Source organism: Alosa alosa, chromosome 2 (genome assembly GCF_017589495.1).
Source record: "Alosa alosa isolate M-15738 ecotype Scorff River chromosome 2, AALO_Geno_1.1, whole genome shotgun sequence".
NCBI classification, from domain to species: domain Eukaryota; kingdom Metazoa; phylum Chordata; class Actinopteri; order Clupeiformes; family Clupeidae; genus Alosa; species Alosa alosa.
Genome location: NC_063190.1, coordinates 25,466,214 through 25,483,094, shown reverse-complemented (window position 1 = coordinate 25,483,094; position 16,881 = coordinate 25,466,214). Strand labels below are relative to the sequence as shown.

Here is a 16,881-nt window from a genome sequence, read left to right as displayed (position 1 = left end):
CACCGTTGCCGACTCTATACACGATGTGATTCGCCTGATAGAAGTTTCATTTTTCCAGCTCGCAAGCCAACGGAGTCGCTAGACTACCCTGGCTGCAAATTACATTTGCTGCCGCTAGGGTGTGTCTAGATTTCTAGGCTATGTTTTAGGCTCTCTTTTTGAACAAAAAATAGTTCAAACATTGCTTTGTTTGCCTTAAAAGATACAAAATGTGGACAAAATGAACACATTAAATTGGGCTATGTAGCCTACTGTATAATATTATTCTAATATATATTATTGTTATTATTATTATTATTATATTATTTTTTTTTCTTATATTATATTTCTAACTACTGATATAAAAGGAAAAAATACTTTTTCTGATTTTTCTGATATTTATTTATGACAGCGCACAATATGCAGACATATTATAGCTTAGGTACATCAAGCTCCAACAGCTCTCTCTACCTCTTTTCTGTGTATTGCTGGAACTGCTGTCACCATCATGGATGAGTCCAATGAATGTAGAGTCATCTCCAAATGTCAGGAGGGTAACACAGTAGGCTCCATGGGTGGTACTATGGATCATTTGTGTTTAACAGCCATTCCCAAACTTGAGAATGCCGTGGTCCAATGAGGCCTGTCCAAATCCTTATTTACAGCTCTCAAGACAAAGAAAAAGGTATTATCTTATACATTGTTTGTGTGCGTGTGTGTGTGTGTGGGCGTGCGAAAATGTTGGCAGCTGTTCGAGGGGTCGGACAGAGAGCTGCAGGACATGTATGAGAATCACCAGCGGCTGGTGAATGAGAAGGAGCGGCGTCTGACTGAGCAGCAGAATGAGCTGCACCGGGCAGGGCGCGAGTGCCAGAGGCTCACCAACACCAAGTCGGAGCTGCTGGTCGAGCAGGGTACTCAGAAACACTTCTGCATGTTTCACAGATAGGAGAAGCCGTGAACAGCATTTTTGTTTCAGCTAGAGCACAGTTTTAGTCACATGATCTTTAGCCGAACAGCACGTGTTACCACAGGAGGGATCAGTCAGCCTTGTGATATTGTTATATTATTCACCTTTAATCACTTAATTAGCATTTTAGGTGAAACACAAATTAGGTATATTTTAGTTTACTCCTTATTTTAGAGTTGATATGTTACTTGACAGTAGGAAACTCTTCAAAAAGTTTATCAGTCTAACAGTTTTTGTTGTTTATGTGTATTTATTATATTTGTGTTTTTCCACTTTCACATTCATTTAGAAGTTTTCCGGGTTTTTTTTTTTCACCCATTCTCTGTGTTTCTCCTCTCCAAGGTCGCCTTCAGCTGGAGGCTGACCGCCATGGCCAGAGCCTGAAGAACCGTGACACCCAGGTGCGCTCGCTGGCCTCGTCACTGGAGCTGGAGGGTTACGAGCGAGCGCCCTTCAGCCGCCCGCAGATCCAGAGCTTCTACCAGCAGGTGGAGGAGAGGCTAGAGCAGGAAGCCCAGGCGCTCCGACTGGTCATGGTAAGGCTGGGAAACCACCGAACGTTAGCTCCACTCTCAGCACTCCCAGAGAGCCACAACCCATTACAGAGTTCGGTTAGGGAAATGACCTTGGCCAAGTCCGTCCGCAGGATTACACAAAAAGACTACTAGCAGTCCAATTCCAAAGAAAACTGGTGGAGGAGTGTAACAAGAGCCATGGAAGAACCTGTGGTCATTTATTTTGTATTTATTGTGAAATCTATATCATTATGTAGGAGGCAGCCGTGGCCTACTGGTTAGCGCTTCGGACTTGTAACCGCAGGGTTGCCGGTTCGAACCCCGACCAGCAGGCACGGCTGAAGTGCCCTTGAGCAAGGCACCTAACCCCTCACTGCTCCCCGAGCGCCGCTGTTGTTGCAGGCAGCTCACTGCACCAGGATTAGTGTGTGCTTCACCTCACTGCGTGTTCACTGTGTGCTGAGTGTGTTTCACTAATTCACGGATTGGGATAAATGCAGAGACCTCACGGGATCAAAAGAGTATATATACTTACTTACTTACTTATTGTGACATTTGCCTGCGTGCTGCTCTCTTCTCTCTCCTCTCTTTTAGAATGATCTGCAAGAGCGGGAGACCCAGAAGCAGCAGAGCCTAGACGAGATGCGAGACAAGCGCACGGGCCTGGAGCGCACCATCGAGCTGAAGCGTGACCTCCAGAGCAAGAAGCAGCAGGAGCTGCGTGCCGTTAACCAGGAGCTGCAGCGACTGGAGGGCTCGTCCGGGCGCCTGCACGAGCTGGAGGCCCAGTTGGCCAAAGTGGTGAGACGACCCTTCTCCCCAGCAAGGGAGCCAGGCCGCTTGACTCTCAGCAGAGTTCACAGTGGATGTAGTGATATGTAGGGATGTACGGATCCAACAGCAATTTGAGTGTATGTGTGAGCCTATGTACACACATTCATCCCTTTGTATGTGTGTGCATGAATGTTTATTTGTGTTTGCACCTTATCCATGCATGCGTGCGTGTGTGTGTGTGTGCTAGGAGCATGAGCTTGAAAGTGCGACGCGTAACTCCTCGGTGGACAGCATGCGAGCAGAGCTGGATGAGCTTAAGAGAGAGAAGGACGACCTTGACCGCAAGCAGAGGCAGCTGGACCTAGAGATGAGCAGCCTCAACACACACACCACCGCCCGCACTCAGATGGACATGCTCAAGAAAGATAAGGTGGGCCCACGTCCAGTCCTCCAATCAGTCAGGCCTCTATCACTTTAGATGTTTGCATTTTTAAAATGTATTATTTTATAGTTTGAATTATGTTATAGTTTAACTCCAATATGATCTGTATTTTCCCAACTGTTACTACAGTGTATCAGGCAAGTTACAGAATTAGATATGGATTATTTAAAACTACCAAAACTAGTAGGCTGTTGATAAAAACATTTCCTCTGAACCACTGCAGCAGCAATAATAATAGTAATAATAACAATAACAATAATAATTTATATAGCGCCTTTCTCAAACTCAGGGACGCTTTACAGAGTCAACAGCCGTATCATGTTTGGTGTACACTGCGTGTATTTCTCAGGTGGAAAAGGAAGAGCAGGTGCGGAAGATTAAAGCCAGGCACTGCGAGGACCTGGTGTCCCTAATGGGACACTTCCCCAACAAGAGAGAGCTGGAGGACTGGATCTTCTCCAACTCCAGGGAGATCAACTCTACCCGAGAGAAACTGGGCAAACTTAAGTGAGTCCAAGTGTGTGTGTGTGTGCGTGTGCTTGTGTGTGTGCGTGTTTGTGTGTGTGTGTGTGTTTGTGAAATGCTTCGTTATTTCAGCAACGTGTATGAGTAAGAGTAAGAAGTTTTAAAATGCTCTGAATAGCCACATTCCACTGTTCAGCAACTATGCCCAGCACTTGCCTGCTTGGAGAAAAAAAAAAGTTTATTCTTTTCTGTAACCTTCTTTTCTGCGACTTGAAACTACAGTCAACTAGTCTGCTTGCAACGTCTCTCCTCAGTTAGTCACATCACTTTCACTTTGACTTGTTGGGGCAGTTGGGCCTACTGGTTAGCCCTTCGGACTTGTTACCGGAGGGTTGCCGGTTCGAACCCCGACCAGTAGGCACGGCTGAAGTGCCCTTGAGCAAGGCAACCTAACCCCTCACTGCTCCCTGAGCGCCGCTGTTGTTGCAGGCACTGCGCCGGGATTAGTGTGTGCTTCACCTCACTTGTGTTCGCTGAGTGTGTTTCACTAATTCACGGATTGGGATAAATGCAGAGACCAAATTTCCCTCACGGGATCAAAAGAGTATACACTTACTTACTTACTTACTTACTTCTCTATAACATTTGCTCTACAACATTTAATCTTAAGTAGGCTATATTCTAAGCTATCCATAACCTTTTTTGCTATTTGCCTATTTAACATACAAAAAATAGATACCATAAATCCTCAAATAATGGCCGGGATTCTATTTATAGCCGGGGCTTGGATAATAGCTGGGCGCATGGTCGATTCGGACAAATAAAGGCCGGCCCCCAAATACAAGCCGGGGTAATAATTGGCTACCAGTAGGGCTATCAGTCCACGAGCACTAGAAGACTTTGTTTCAATTTAACTCTATGAAATAAGAGCCCTTATTAATATTTTCTATTGTTGGTTGGTTTAATAATGTTGCCAATGAAAAATTGTCCTACACCATGGGTCTCCAACATGTCGCTCTCTAGCTACCAGTTACTTGCTGCTCCCTTCCAGAGAATGTCTAATAAGGGGAGAACTGCCACTCTCGGAAAACTTCTGGTTTCTGAACTGGTTGCAGTTCCTTCTGTGGTTCCACATGAGGGCACTCGTCCACGAGTGCAGAATGAATGGAGGTCTATGGAGCTGTACCCCTCAAAATCCACTTTTCTCGGGATATTTGTTTTTTTTTTTTTTTCAAGTGATTTCAACATTGTATTCGAAAGGGGAGGCAAAGAAAATATACTTGGTTGATTATTATATTTTTTTAAGTCACTTAATTGTTCTAAAAAGCCTTTCAAACGTGTCGATGACGCCATTCATTAGCACAATGCGAGCGTGTTATGGGCAACAACGACCCAACCTGTAAGAAATCAAAAGGACATAAGTACTCGTTCATTCAACTTTTGACCAATAACCCATGTTGAAGTTATACAAACTACAATCAAATCTGAGATTTGTCAATGACAATCAGGTGAAAGAGACAAATTTAGCCGTCTAATACGGAGTGGCCAGGCTCTCCGTAGACGGGCTCTGTCCCTTCTGAGTTTGCCAGAGGCTGAAGCAGTACTACATTTAAACACAATTGTTGCCGTGAGTCATTCCAGCCTACAAATTTAATAAAAAGTAAATCATGCATAATTAAAAAATAATAATAATTAGGCTACTTGGCTATGCAATAAGATTTCCATTACAGCACAGCGCACGTTTAATGAATGAATGAAAGCGGTTGCCTTGTCTTGCAATAAACAGCGGGTGGAAATCCAGACACACTTTCAACTACATGAAACTTGTGCTCTAAGCGATGCTGGGTAATGTCACATCTGTTGACTTTCAAACAAAACAGAGAGCTAGGTTGTTACTTCCTCCCCCTTCCTCCTGTGCTGCTCCTGTGCAATTGGAACTCCCCTCAACGCGCATAACGCGCATCTCGTCTGTGATTTGCTGGAGCAGTTTATGTTTTTATGGGCTAGGTTTGCCCAGGTTGTTTTTGTTGCCGTTTCTGGAGCCTGGGCTGTCCACAGAGATCGCGTTTTTTTACAGTGTATTCAGGACACAGACAGCTATCGGTTGGTTAGGTGATGTTTGCAGTAAGAGACATAAAATGTTTTAGCCTAGATGTTGGCATCGCTTAGAGCACCTTTAATAGTGAACCATCAAATACCCTCCAGGTTTCAGTGCTTATCAGTCCTAACATTTAGCAATATAATCAAACAGGGTAGTGTTAACGTTTGCTTGTTGGAGCGCCCCCAGCACCCACCTTCCCACGCCCCTTGAATTGAATTGATGTTTCCTAGATGAGATGATATTAAATATCTTGACAACTTCTATAGAAAGGATTGTGAAACTGTGTTGGATTCACTTGCTTGAGTGTTCATGATGTGTGTGTGTGTGTGTGTGTGTGTGTGTGCAGTAAGGACTTGGCCTCGGGAGAGCAGAACAGGAACAACTGTGCGGCCGAGATTCGCCAGAAGGAGCAGCAGCTGGCTAGTTATGAGGAGAGGCTCTTCAGTGTATGTGGCAGCCAAGACCTGCAATCGGACCTGAGCAAACTCCAGGAGGACATTGAGAAGAACTCCAAGCAGAGAGGTACGCCAGCTCTGCTGGCCCAAAGCAACCGCACTGCTGAAGCTGTATAAGCACTATGCATGGTAATAGGTGACTGGTTTGTAATACTACTAGATGGCAATGGTAGAACAAGCACACAAAGGGACTATGTGTAGTATATGTGGCGTTTGGCCTGTTTGTGTTTGTCTGCCTGTGTGTGTGTGAGAGAGAGAGAGACTTTTTCTTGAGCACAAAAGAGAGTGGGTGTGTTTAAAAGTACAAAGTAAAAGGCTTCTCCTTATATTCCGTTTTGTCTATGTATCTGCACTGGCATTTTTTTTTTGTTAATATCTGTGTGTGTGTGTGAAAGATTCAAAACAAAATTCACATTTTTATTTCAGAAGTTATTCAATAAAATTGCAATACGATTCAATACTTAGACTACACAGCCTCGCTGCAAGCTGCCAGTGAGTCCTTGTCGCTCCATCCTGTGTGGACTGCAAGGCCCATTTTCCACAGTGTGCTTGTGCATACTACACATAAACAAATGAGCCTAATGATGTGTGTGTGTGTGTGTGTGTGTGTGGGAACAGCCATGCTGGCAGGCGCCACAGCCGTGTACACTCAGTTCATCAGTCAGCTGACGCAACCGGAGGAGGGCGAGCCCTGCTGCCCTGTGTGCCAGCGCATATTCTCCACCGACAGTGACCTGCAGGAGGTGATCAACGACATGCAGTCCAAGCTGCGCCTGGTGCCTGACAAGCTCCGGAACACTGAGCAGGACCTGAGGAGGAAGGAGCGGAGGCGCGACGATATGATGGCCCTGAAGCCCGTCAGGTAGGAGTGAGCCATCAGCCCCCGCTGCACGTTTCTTGTGTGTGAGGGCGTTGGATGTCCATGCAGTGGCCTACTAGAATAAGGCTTGGTTAACTTGCCGAGAACCTAGACCGTTTGATAACATTAGACTCACCCTCGGTTACAGTCTCGTTTAGTAGCCTGGCGCGCTCTCTTCGTGACTATGCTACTAAGCCAGCATTCACTTCTCTAACATTTAACTTTATAACTTTAAGATTACATGGCATGTAGGCTGTTAGTAGCCTATGAGATGTACTTCCTCATCAATAATGTATGAATTGAAATGCTATGAACAATCATGCACTAACAAGGCTTGGTTAATGAATCAAACTTGCCGAGAACAAGACATGATTAGGCTACAGAGCGGTTGCACGGTTACATTCGGTTATTCAGTCTCCTTGTGACAGCCTGCAGCCTACAGTCATTCACTTCTAAGCATTTATTTAGCGTAACTACCAAGATAACACTATGTGTATTTGTAGGTGTGATGTACTTCAATATGAATTTCCATGAACATAATCATCTACTTTATGCACTAGAAAGGCTTATGTGATCGGTTGATTACTGGAACTTGCCGAGAACCTAGCGAGCTGTTTGACTCGTGTGGCAGCCACGGTTACGAGGCCCAGAGCCATACAGGCTCATCATAGTTTGACTGATTATACTACCACTCCAGTAGAGGTGCAGTAGAGGCGCTAAACGAAAGAGTAGCAGAAGACTAGCACACTCGAGCACAGCCAATTAAATCAAGCCAGTGTTGCGCTGTATGTGAAAACGAATGACGTTCGGAACACTGAGTCGGTTTATTGACGTTTGGCACTCGATTCTCCCGGCTCAGTGACACAAACCGGGTGAATTAACCGATACATCGGTCAGTTCGTCAACACTAGACCAAAGCCCACCTTGAGACCCTTGAGAGTAACGAGAGAGAGGAATAAAGAGTGACGAGTAAGGGAGTGTTCAGCAGTAGATAGCGCAGATTATAGATAAATATTGATAGCATAGATAGATATATAGACAGGTAGATAGATAGTAGGGCTGTCACTTTTGTAAAAAAAAATCTGTTCGATTTTTGAGACATAAGTGTTCATTGAATCAATTGTAAAATCGATTTTCCATGTCTAAAGATGTTTCCATTTTCAACGCCAAATACAGGCCAATCCATGGACAACTAACAGGCATTAGGAGGAACGTAGAGAGGGCACTTGAATACGCACCAGCCAGCAATATTTCTGATGATTTATTGGTGTGAAGTTTGGTGCACAATGACAAACAGGAGTGCAACATTCTCGAAAAAAAAATAAGCAGAGTGGACTGCCATAACATAAGTAAAAACATTACTGCAGGCTTCAACGTGGCTGTGTTTACGATTAGAAATGTCAAACAAATTTCGCCTAGCCTACATAGGAACTCACGACTGCACAGTTTGCATACCGCTTTCTCCATAGTTTGACCTACCCCAAAACCTGAAGTGCTTCCATATCGAACTCCTCAAGTTATTAGGGCTTATTACTCGTCTCTCTCATGTCGCACAGGTTTATCGCGTTGCCCTTCATTTTTTGGCAAAACACCAGCAGCACAGCAACCGATTGAAACAGCTGTTTCCGTTGCGTAAAATTGTTGGGAATTTTCTTTTTAGCTTTCGCAATGCCTACTGCACTTTCGACATGATCACTATCACTAGATATAAAGAAAATGTTGACTTTCACTCTGTGCTGTTCACTGACAGTTAACGTTAGGCTAAACAAAGACAAGTGTTGTATACTGTAAGGCAGTGGTTTTCAAAGGGGCCTGGGGGGGCCGTTGGGGGTGCCAGGGGGGCCTTAGCAAGTTCGAAGGAAAAATAAAAGCAACAAATAAATACATTTGAAAAATGTAAAATATACTTATTACTATGAGGGTTGTTATACAATGCCATTATAATAATAATTTGTTCATATCTGAACATTATATTCTCCATGATAATGACTGGGAATAATAGTAGAGTGATAGCTCTCATATAGCAAAAAGCCCCAAATGCAATTTTTACACACTGTATGCTCCATCGCGAAGTGTGCTAAAATAATTATTAGGATTAGCTTAATGTATTTTTACATTTGCCGTAGTATTGTCGATGGGTTTAATAACACATCAAGGGGGTCCTTGGCCAGAACCTAGTGGTATTTGGGGGGCCTTGTCATGGAGAAGTTTGGGAACCCCTGGTATAAGGAATGCATTAAACTGAATAGGCACATAATGTAGCCTTGTAACAAGACTTCTCAAATTCAGAAAATTGCATAAACTAAAATCGGAAAACGTTGTTATCTTTGTTAGACCATAGGGTAGTTGTGATATAAATGTTGTAACGAAATTCGAAGTGTACATTTTATAATTTTATATGTAAAACTTTATGTTTGCGACCGTTTCCCGTAGGAATGAATGTAGAACATACCCTTCAAAACGAGACCTCCTGAAAATCAGAAAAAAAATACTAAATTGAGATCAGACGTTATTACCTTTGGCAGATCATAGGGTAGCTGTGATATAAAATTCCAAGTCTAAATATACAAACTTTATGTTGAAAGTGTAACTGCGATGTCCATTGGAATGCATTGAAATGAATGAAGTGCTGGTCATGTAGCCCCCTAACGTTACGTCAATACCGAATTGCATTGAAAACCCCCGCTAATACCAAAACGACAGAAACTGGCATTTAACACCATTTGGAGACATTTTTAAATGGTATACATGTCTTGAGTGGTTTATGTACCGATTAATCGACAGTGGTGATTAACCTGCAACACGGGCTTTAAGACACAGGCACAGTAAAACACGCACTACAACAACACATAAATAGATATGCACTGACAAAGGCACTGAAAGGACACAATAATCACAGCAATCTCTGCAACATAAATCATAACAGCAATGATAGTCAGCAGCTCTTATTAAAAAGTCTGTAGGAACAAAGGACCTCCTGAATCTCTGTGGAGCACCTAGGTAGGAAGAGGTCCTACCACCAGTGGCTCCTACTGTACCACTTTTAGTGAACATGCTGTACAAGGGGTGGTCATCCTTTGACGGCACACTCCTCATCTTCATCACTCTCTGCTCCAGGATTTCCTCCACAGAACTTGGGCATGCGCCAATGATGCAACCTGCTTTTCTTTTCAGCTTATTGAACCTGTTCCTGTCCTCCACTTTAGGGTTATTTTTACCTTTAGAGGTCTTAAAAGTCAACAATGTGTAGATACCCTGGACCTATTACAGTGTCGCCACTAGATGGCAAAACTGTCCTTAGGCATTTCACTATGTGCGCTGTGTGTAATGTTAAAACAGAATGGGCTCTAGTAAATTAGACTACATTATAGCAAGCTGTAAAAAATACTGGTGAGTTGTGTAGTCAGCCTATTTATGTCTACATAGATGTATCTTTTTTTGTCTGATAAATATGCACATGTTTCATGTCAAAGATATATGTCAAAGACATAGGGCCCTAGTTTGGTGGCAAAATCTGCTTGCAGAAACGGCCTATTCTGCTGGGGAAGGTTATTAATGGCTGGCTCCTCATGGATCCTTAAAAGTTGTACAACTTGTATTTATTATTTATATTATTTATTTATTACCATGTATTCTCAGGGAGACCATTACTGACCTGCAGGAGAAGGACCTTCCCACGCTGCGGAACAAACTCCAGAGCATCAACCGGGACATTGAGCGCCTGAAGGGGGACATCGAGGAGCAGGAGACGCAGTTGTCTCTGCTCATGTCCAAAGAGGACACAGCCAAGGCATGTCAGTCCGACATCTCGCTGATGGACCGCTACCTGGTAAGTGACAGGTTAAACATGGAACCTAAACTAAACCAAGGAAATGGAAGCAGATGAGCACACAACAAGGCTGACGCAGTAGGAGTAACTTTAGCACATTTTTTTTAAAGGAAATAAGTCAAGTCAAGTCAAGTTTAGAGGTCATGCAATGTGACAGAAAGGAAGCAGGAATAGCAGGTAAAAACATAGAAGGGCAACAGTCAAAGAAAAGTTTTAAAAAATAAAGATCATAAGAAAAAAATGAAAAGAAAACGTAAAACACACGGTAAAATCATTTAAAAAATAATTAACAAGAAAACATAAAAGACACAAGGTGGAATAGTTGTAAGACAGATACAGAACTCAGTGCAGTTAGCAGAAGGCATCTGAGAAGAAAAATGTGGACCACAAATGTGTTGAACCACATAGCAGCAAAAAGCTGCTTCACCGTGTTTATAACAGCAGGTTTTACGAACAGGTTTTTCTCCCGAGACCTGAGAGGTCTAGATGTGTACTGCCGAAGCATGTCTGATAGGTATTTAGGTCCTACTCCATTTGCTGATTTATAAACAAGCAGTAGTGCTTTAAAGTAAATTCTGTGACTTACTGGAAGCCAGTGCAGGGACTTGAGAACCCTAACTGCTGCATTTCGTATCACCTGAAGCTGTTTGATAGTCTTTTTAGGAAGGCCTTTTTCAAAAGCCCATTGCAGTTATCAACCCTACAGGAGATAAATGCATGCATGAGCTTTTCTAAATCATGTTTTGACATCAGCCCTCTAAGTTTGGCAATATTTTTGAGGTAGTGAAAAGCTGATTTATTGCTTTCATGTGGCTGTTGAAATTTAGATTACTGTCAATTAATACACCAATATTTTTAACAGTATCCATTGCTTTGAACCCTTTTGTGTCAAGGAGAGTGCCCACACTTTCCTGATGGCTTCTACTCTCTGCTGCTACCGCTGCGTGGACGTCACTTCCGTAACTTGGGAAAAGCCCTTTTTTGATATATCCAAAGTTTTTAACTATTTTTAACAGTTGTATTTTTACAACTTAGTGTTAACTAATAATTTTTACAAACTGGTACTACCAACAAAATATTAGCGCATTCCTGGAACTGGGTGTTCCAAATGGCTTCGACGTAGCGGTAGCAGCAGAGAGTAGAAGTGTTATTTAAATACTTACAAACTTTTCAATGCCTTGTTTTATGAGTACAGAACATATTTGTACTACTGTAGAAGTTTGGTACCATTCCGGGCATTATTAGTGGGGTAATTTACAAGATGGTTGTAAATGGGGTAATCAACAAGCACAGTTGGTTCCATTAGCACCTGCACTAAGCCATCGGCTGCTAGTGCTAACTACAGTAATAATGGGCGATATAAACAATATGTGGCCTACGATAGAGATTTTAATTATTTTGCACTATCGCGATAATGCGTAATAATAATACCAAAATACGCAAAATTTAGAGCCATGAGCTGCAACCGGCTGCAACATATCTTGAGTAAACATGGCTGAAAGCGAAATGGAGGAGCTGGTGAAAAAGACCAGTGCAACATCCAATATTTGGACTTGCTTTGGATTTAAGTGGGCAAACTACGGCCCGCTACGCACTTTAATCCGGCCCGCCGAGCATTTCATTTGGTTATCATAGGCTGCTCGCAATTTTTCCTGCGACGAAATTTGCATTTTGGTTATCTTTACTGCAAACTGCCTTTCATTCATCATTAGGGTTGGGCACCGAAACACGGTTCTAATATGGCACCGGTGCCAACGCAAACGGTAGTAACTGCATCGACGTGGATTTCGGTGCCTCATGTCGGTGCTTAAATAGCGTTTTTTTTTTTTATATACGAGGCATCACTGCATGTCATGCGCCATCTCTAACGTCTTGCTCTGATAGCAACACATCCAGATACAGTTAGCTAACATATGATAAACCAGAGGGGTGCACCACATAGGCGAGTGGACAGTGTTTGACAGCTTGCATGAGCCCAAAGTAGCTTACTTTAAAGTGATATCGCGAGCTCCTGTCAAAATCTAGCAGTGGGCCTAACTACACACAAGCAAAAGGCTATGAAACAACATCAACAGTAGGCTAGCCCATACGTTACACAATATTCTTGCTAATGCGCTAACAGACATTTATTTGAAATGTTATCAGCAAAGTTGTAAGGTGAAAACTTTGTTTCACAGTGTGTTATAGCATGATATTCATTTTTCATGTGCACAAGGCCCATATAGCATCACAATGAATATGAAGATCATGTTAAAAGTTTGCTGGCAAAAACATAAATATGTAGGTTACAAACCTGATGTCACTGAGCTGTCAAAGAGGCTACGAAACCATCTCCGTACGTTATCGCTAATTAAACTCAGCTGACTGGTGTTGGCACATAACCATAGTTGCTGTTAAAAGGCCTACTAGGCTAGCGCTGGGAATCTAAACACTTCAACACCGACATGTAGCCTAACATGTTCAAAACTACTGCGTGTTATGGGTTAAGACATGACATTTCTTGAAGCATTTGGGAACACACTGAATTAACTGGAAAGTAGAGTCCCTGTTAGATTAGCTTGCTTGCAAATGCCGTTGTCCATGACCTGGCAGTTTTATGGCAAGCGGTTTTAACATACCTTATGGCAACTCGCCTACACTGGGTAAACTTGAAAGCAGAGCTTACCATTGTGTGTGCATGCATGGCAAGCTGTTTTAACATTTAAATGTATTATTCGTAGGAGCAATGAGATATTGATAGTAAATTGAATATAACAGTTCAATTTCATGTTCAAATTTGTCTTATCAATAATAAAAAAAAGCAATTCATGCTTTAGACCATTTTAATTTAAAACATTTTAAATACAAAGTACCGGTTCAGGCACCGTTTCGGCACTGGCACCGTTTTAAAAGTATCGATTTAGCACCGGTATCGGATAAAACCCAAACGATACCCAACCCTACTCATCATAGAGAACGTGGTAACACTTTACTCCACATTCCACATTATGAGTTCCACATTCATAATTTAAAAAATGAGGAAAAATCCAACTTAAGGACACCAATTTACTTTGTGAACGAATAACATATCGTAAATCAATACATGTTTTTCATTAAAATACAGGATGCATAAGTATTCATACCCCTATGTTAAATCCCCATAGAAGCAGGCAGATTTTTATTTTTAAATGCCAGTTATTTCATGGATCCAGGGTAGGTGCTATCACCTCATGCTCATTACACCCATTTGTTTGCTAAGATTCCAGGGAGTTTGATGCCAGTTATTGACTTTGAGTCATTTCAGCTGCAGCCGTGGCCTACTGGTTAGCGATTCGGACTTGTAACCGAAGGGTTGCCGGTTCAAACCCCGACCAGTAGGCACGGCTGAAGTGCCCTTGAGCAAGGCACCTAACCCCTCACGCCGCTGTTGTTGCAGGCAGCTCACTGCGCCGGGATTAGTGTATGCTTCACCTCACTGTGTGTTCACTGTGTGCTGAGTGTGTTTCACTAATTCACGGATTGGGATAAATGCAGAGACCAAATTTCCCCCACAAAAGAGGATATATACTTATACTTATACAACCCCAAAACAGAAAAAATTAGGACGTTGTGTAAAATGCAAATAAAAACAGAATGTCATAATATACAAGTCTCGTAAACCCATATTTAGCAGCATAAAGGACATAGACAACATATCAAATGTTGAAAATGAAAATTTGGACTATTTCATGGAAAGTATATGTTAATTTTGAATTTGATGCCAGCAACATGTTTCAAAAACAGTTGGGACGGGAGCATTTGTGCTGTGCCAAATGTGCAAGATGCCCATGCTGTTGGCACTAATGCTCCTCCACACCGTCATAGATGTTGGGTTTCGAAGTGAACACTAAAACAAGTTGGATAGGTTGGATACTTGGATAGGCCCTCTCCTCTTTAGCCCAGATGAGTCCTTGATTTCCAAAAAGAATGGCAAACTTTGATTGGTCTAACCACAGGACCCTTTTCCATGTTAGTCCATTTTAACAACCTCAGGCCCAAATAAGAGGGTGGTATTTTCTGTATCATGTCTCAATACAATTTTACCTGTTACAATGTTGGTTGCAGTTTTTGAATTGATATTAAACTGTGCACATAGACAAAGGTTATCAGAGATTTTCCTGAGCCCATACAATGACAGGTCTGTTAACAGGTCTGGTATTGATGCAGTGCCATCTGAGGTCCAAAAGACCACGGCCATCCAATGTGCTTTTCAGCTCTTTTCCCTTATTGCAAAGATTTCTCTGGATTCTCTGAATGTTTTAATAATATTATGTCCTGTAGATGATTAACTCCCCAAATACTTCACAATTTTATGTTAAGAAGCATTAAAATGACATTGTTTCATCATTTGTGCACGCAGGTTTACACATAGTGATGAATACCCCTACATCTTTACTTCTAAGAGTACCTGCCTCTCTAGGATGCTCTTTTTCATACCCAATTGTGTTGCCGCTTACCCTAATTAGTTGTGAAACATTCTTCCTTCTTTTTTTTTCTTTATCATTACACAACTTTTCCAGCATTTTATTACCCCGTCCCAACTTTTTTTGAAACGTGTTGCTGGTATCAAATTCAAAATTAGCATATATTTTCCACAAAATAGTCAAATTTGTCATTTTCAACATTTGATATGATATCTGTGTTCTTTTTGCAACTAAATATGAGTTTAAGAGATTTGCAGATTATTAGATTCTCTTTTTATTCATATTTTACACAACGTCCCAACTTTTTCTGTTTTGGGGTTGTACTTATTAACTTCTGACATTTTGGAAAGGGCACAGTAAGAGCTGATAAGATGAGTCAAGAGTTTAAAGGTTATTTTCTATTGTAGCTATTTTTGAGATTAGGTGTCTTTTAGGCTGACTAATATGTTTAGGAGGATCATCTGATATGACTTCAGCAGATAGATGCTTGCCCTGTGCATGAAATAGCCTGATTGTTACTGTTATGATTGCAACTAACTGAACATCATGTGGCAGAGCATGTATAATCCAGGGACAGATTTCCGGTGTATTAGCCGCATTGTATATAAACCGCAGGACAGTGTTTTATGCAAGTTGAAAACCATATTAATACCATATTAACTGCCCCTGTGTCTCATAGCTGAAGAAATTTTGCAAAGTCAATGTATAAACCTCGGCTAATAGTTGGGACATTTTCCGGATAGAGATGTGCATGTCTGCACGTCTGCATTTTTTTCTTTGTCTTAGGGAATATACCAGGATTAGTCATTATATGAGCAATCGTTGAGGGTTTTCAAGTCGCCTCCTGTCTTTGGTATTTTGTTAGGCCCTCTGTGTTTCATTGTGTATAATCTTTGATCATAAAATCATAAAATACAACACTGAGATTAATGATGAAGTTATTCAGTGCACCGAGTCTGTTTAGTATTTAATTTAAATGTGTCAGCAAAAGATAAACGGCACAGCTTAGTGAAGCATTTTGACACATCATACAGTTTTTTGGTTTTGCCTTTTTCGTTTTTACCGGATATCAGTACTAGCAGTTGATTTTGTTTTGTTTCGTGATGTTTTAAACATCGAAAATAAAAAGTTTTTCTTCTCTTGGGGTGAGAAACATATATAAACAGTAGGTGATAGACTTGTAATGTTGTATTTTAGCTTGAGGAGTTGACAGACTTGTTGTAATGTTGTATTTTAGCTTGAGGAGTTGACATTACGCCGTGTTGCATACAGCATTTGGGTTATTTACGTGTTTGTTTAAAAAGCAATGCATAACCCCTGAAAGTGGCATTGCTTTTCAGATTAATCTTAAAGTGAAATTTATAATTAAACATTTTTAAAAACAACCAAACGCAGGAGGTTAAAAGTAAGAATTTTTCCCATAGTGACATGGAATATACTGTACAGTGCATATAAAAAGTCTTCAGCCCCATGCTAAAGTTGACTAAAAAGAGGGATAAAAAAAATCATCTTTTGGAAATGGATCTTAATGCCTTAATTAAAAAAATTAGGAAAAATCCAACCTTTAAGGACACCAGTTTTCTTTGTGAATGAATAATGTATCGTAAATAAATATATGTTCTTCATTAAAATACAGGGTACATAAGTATTCATACCCCTATGTTAAATTACCATAGAAGCAGGCAGAAGGCCAGTGATTCATGGATCCAGGATACTAGGGGTACAGGGTTCCCTTGGCCTTTGGAATTAAAATAACCCCACTTCATCACATACCCTTTACCATACCTAGAGATTGGGATGGTTTTATTTCAGTTAGCCTAATAGCTAGTTTGATTTGCATTGAGATGATCTTATGGGAAGTACCCCATGCCAGTCGTGAGATATGGTAAAGGGTATGTGATGATTAGGGTATCCGCTCTTTAGAAAGGCACTAAAAGTAAAGGGTATGTGATGTTATTTTAATTCCAAAAGCCAAGGGAACTATATCAGGATGTACAGTATAGTACCCTGGATCCATTTAATAACTGGCCTTTAAAAATAAAAATCTGCC

At 41.4% G+C, this 16,881-nt stretch overlaps 1 protein-coding gene across 4 annotated transcripts in view; it reads left to right on the top strand.

Annotated features, from left to right (window-relative positions):
• Window positions 1-16,881, top strand: part of rad50 (RAD50 homolog, double strand break repair protein) — a 73,117-nt gene that overhangs the window by 8,654 nt on the left and 47,582 nt on the right. For all 4 annotated transcript variants that reach the window (XR_007192533.1, XM_048235448.1, XM_048235461.1 and 1 more), the window contains exons 8-15: window positions 728-893; window positions 1,292-1,485; window positions 2,059-2,265; window positions 2,486-2,668; window positions 3,030-3,187; window positions 5,593-5,768; window positions 6,320-6,563; window positions 10,200-10,389. Coding sequence is in view for 3 of the 4 variants with exons in the window: in XM_048235448.1 (XP_048091405.1) it covers window positions 728-893; window positions 1,292-1,485; window positions 2,059-2,265; window positions 2,486-2,668; window positions 3,030-3,187; window positions 5,593-5,768; window positions 6,320-6,563; window positions 10,200-10,389 (1,518 nt within the window). In the remaining variant the exon portion in view is untranslated. The remainder of the gene's footprint in view (window positions 1-727; window positions 894-1,291; window positions 1,486-2,058; window positions 2,266-2,485; window positions 2,669-3,029; window positions 3,188-5,592; window positions 5,769-6,319; window positions 6,564-10,199; window positions 10,390-16,881) is intronic.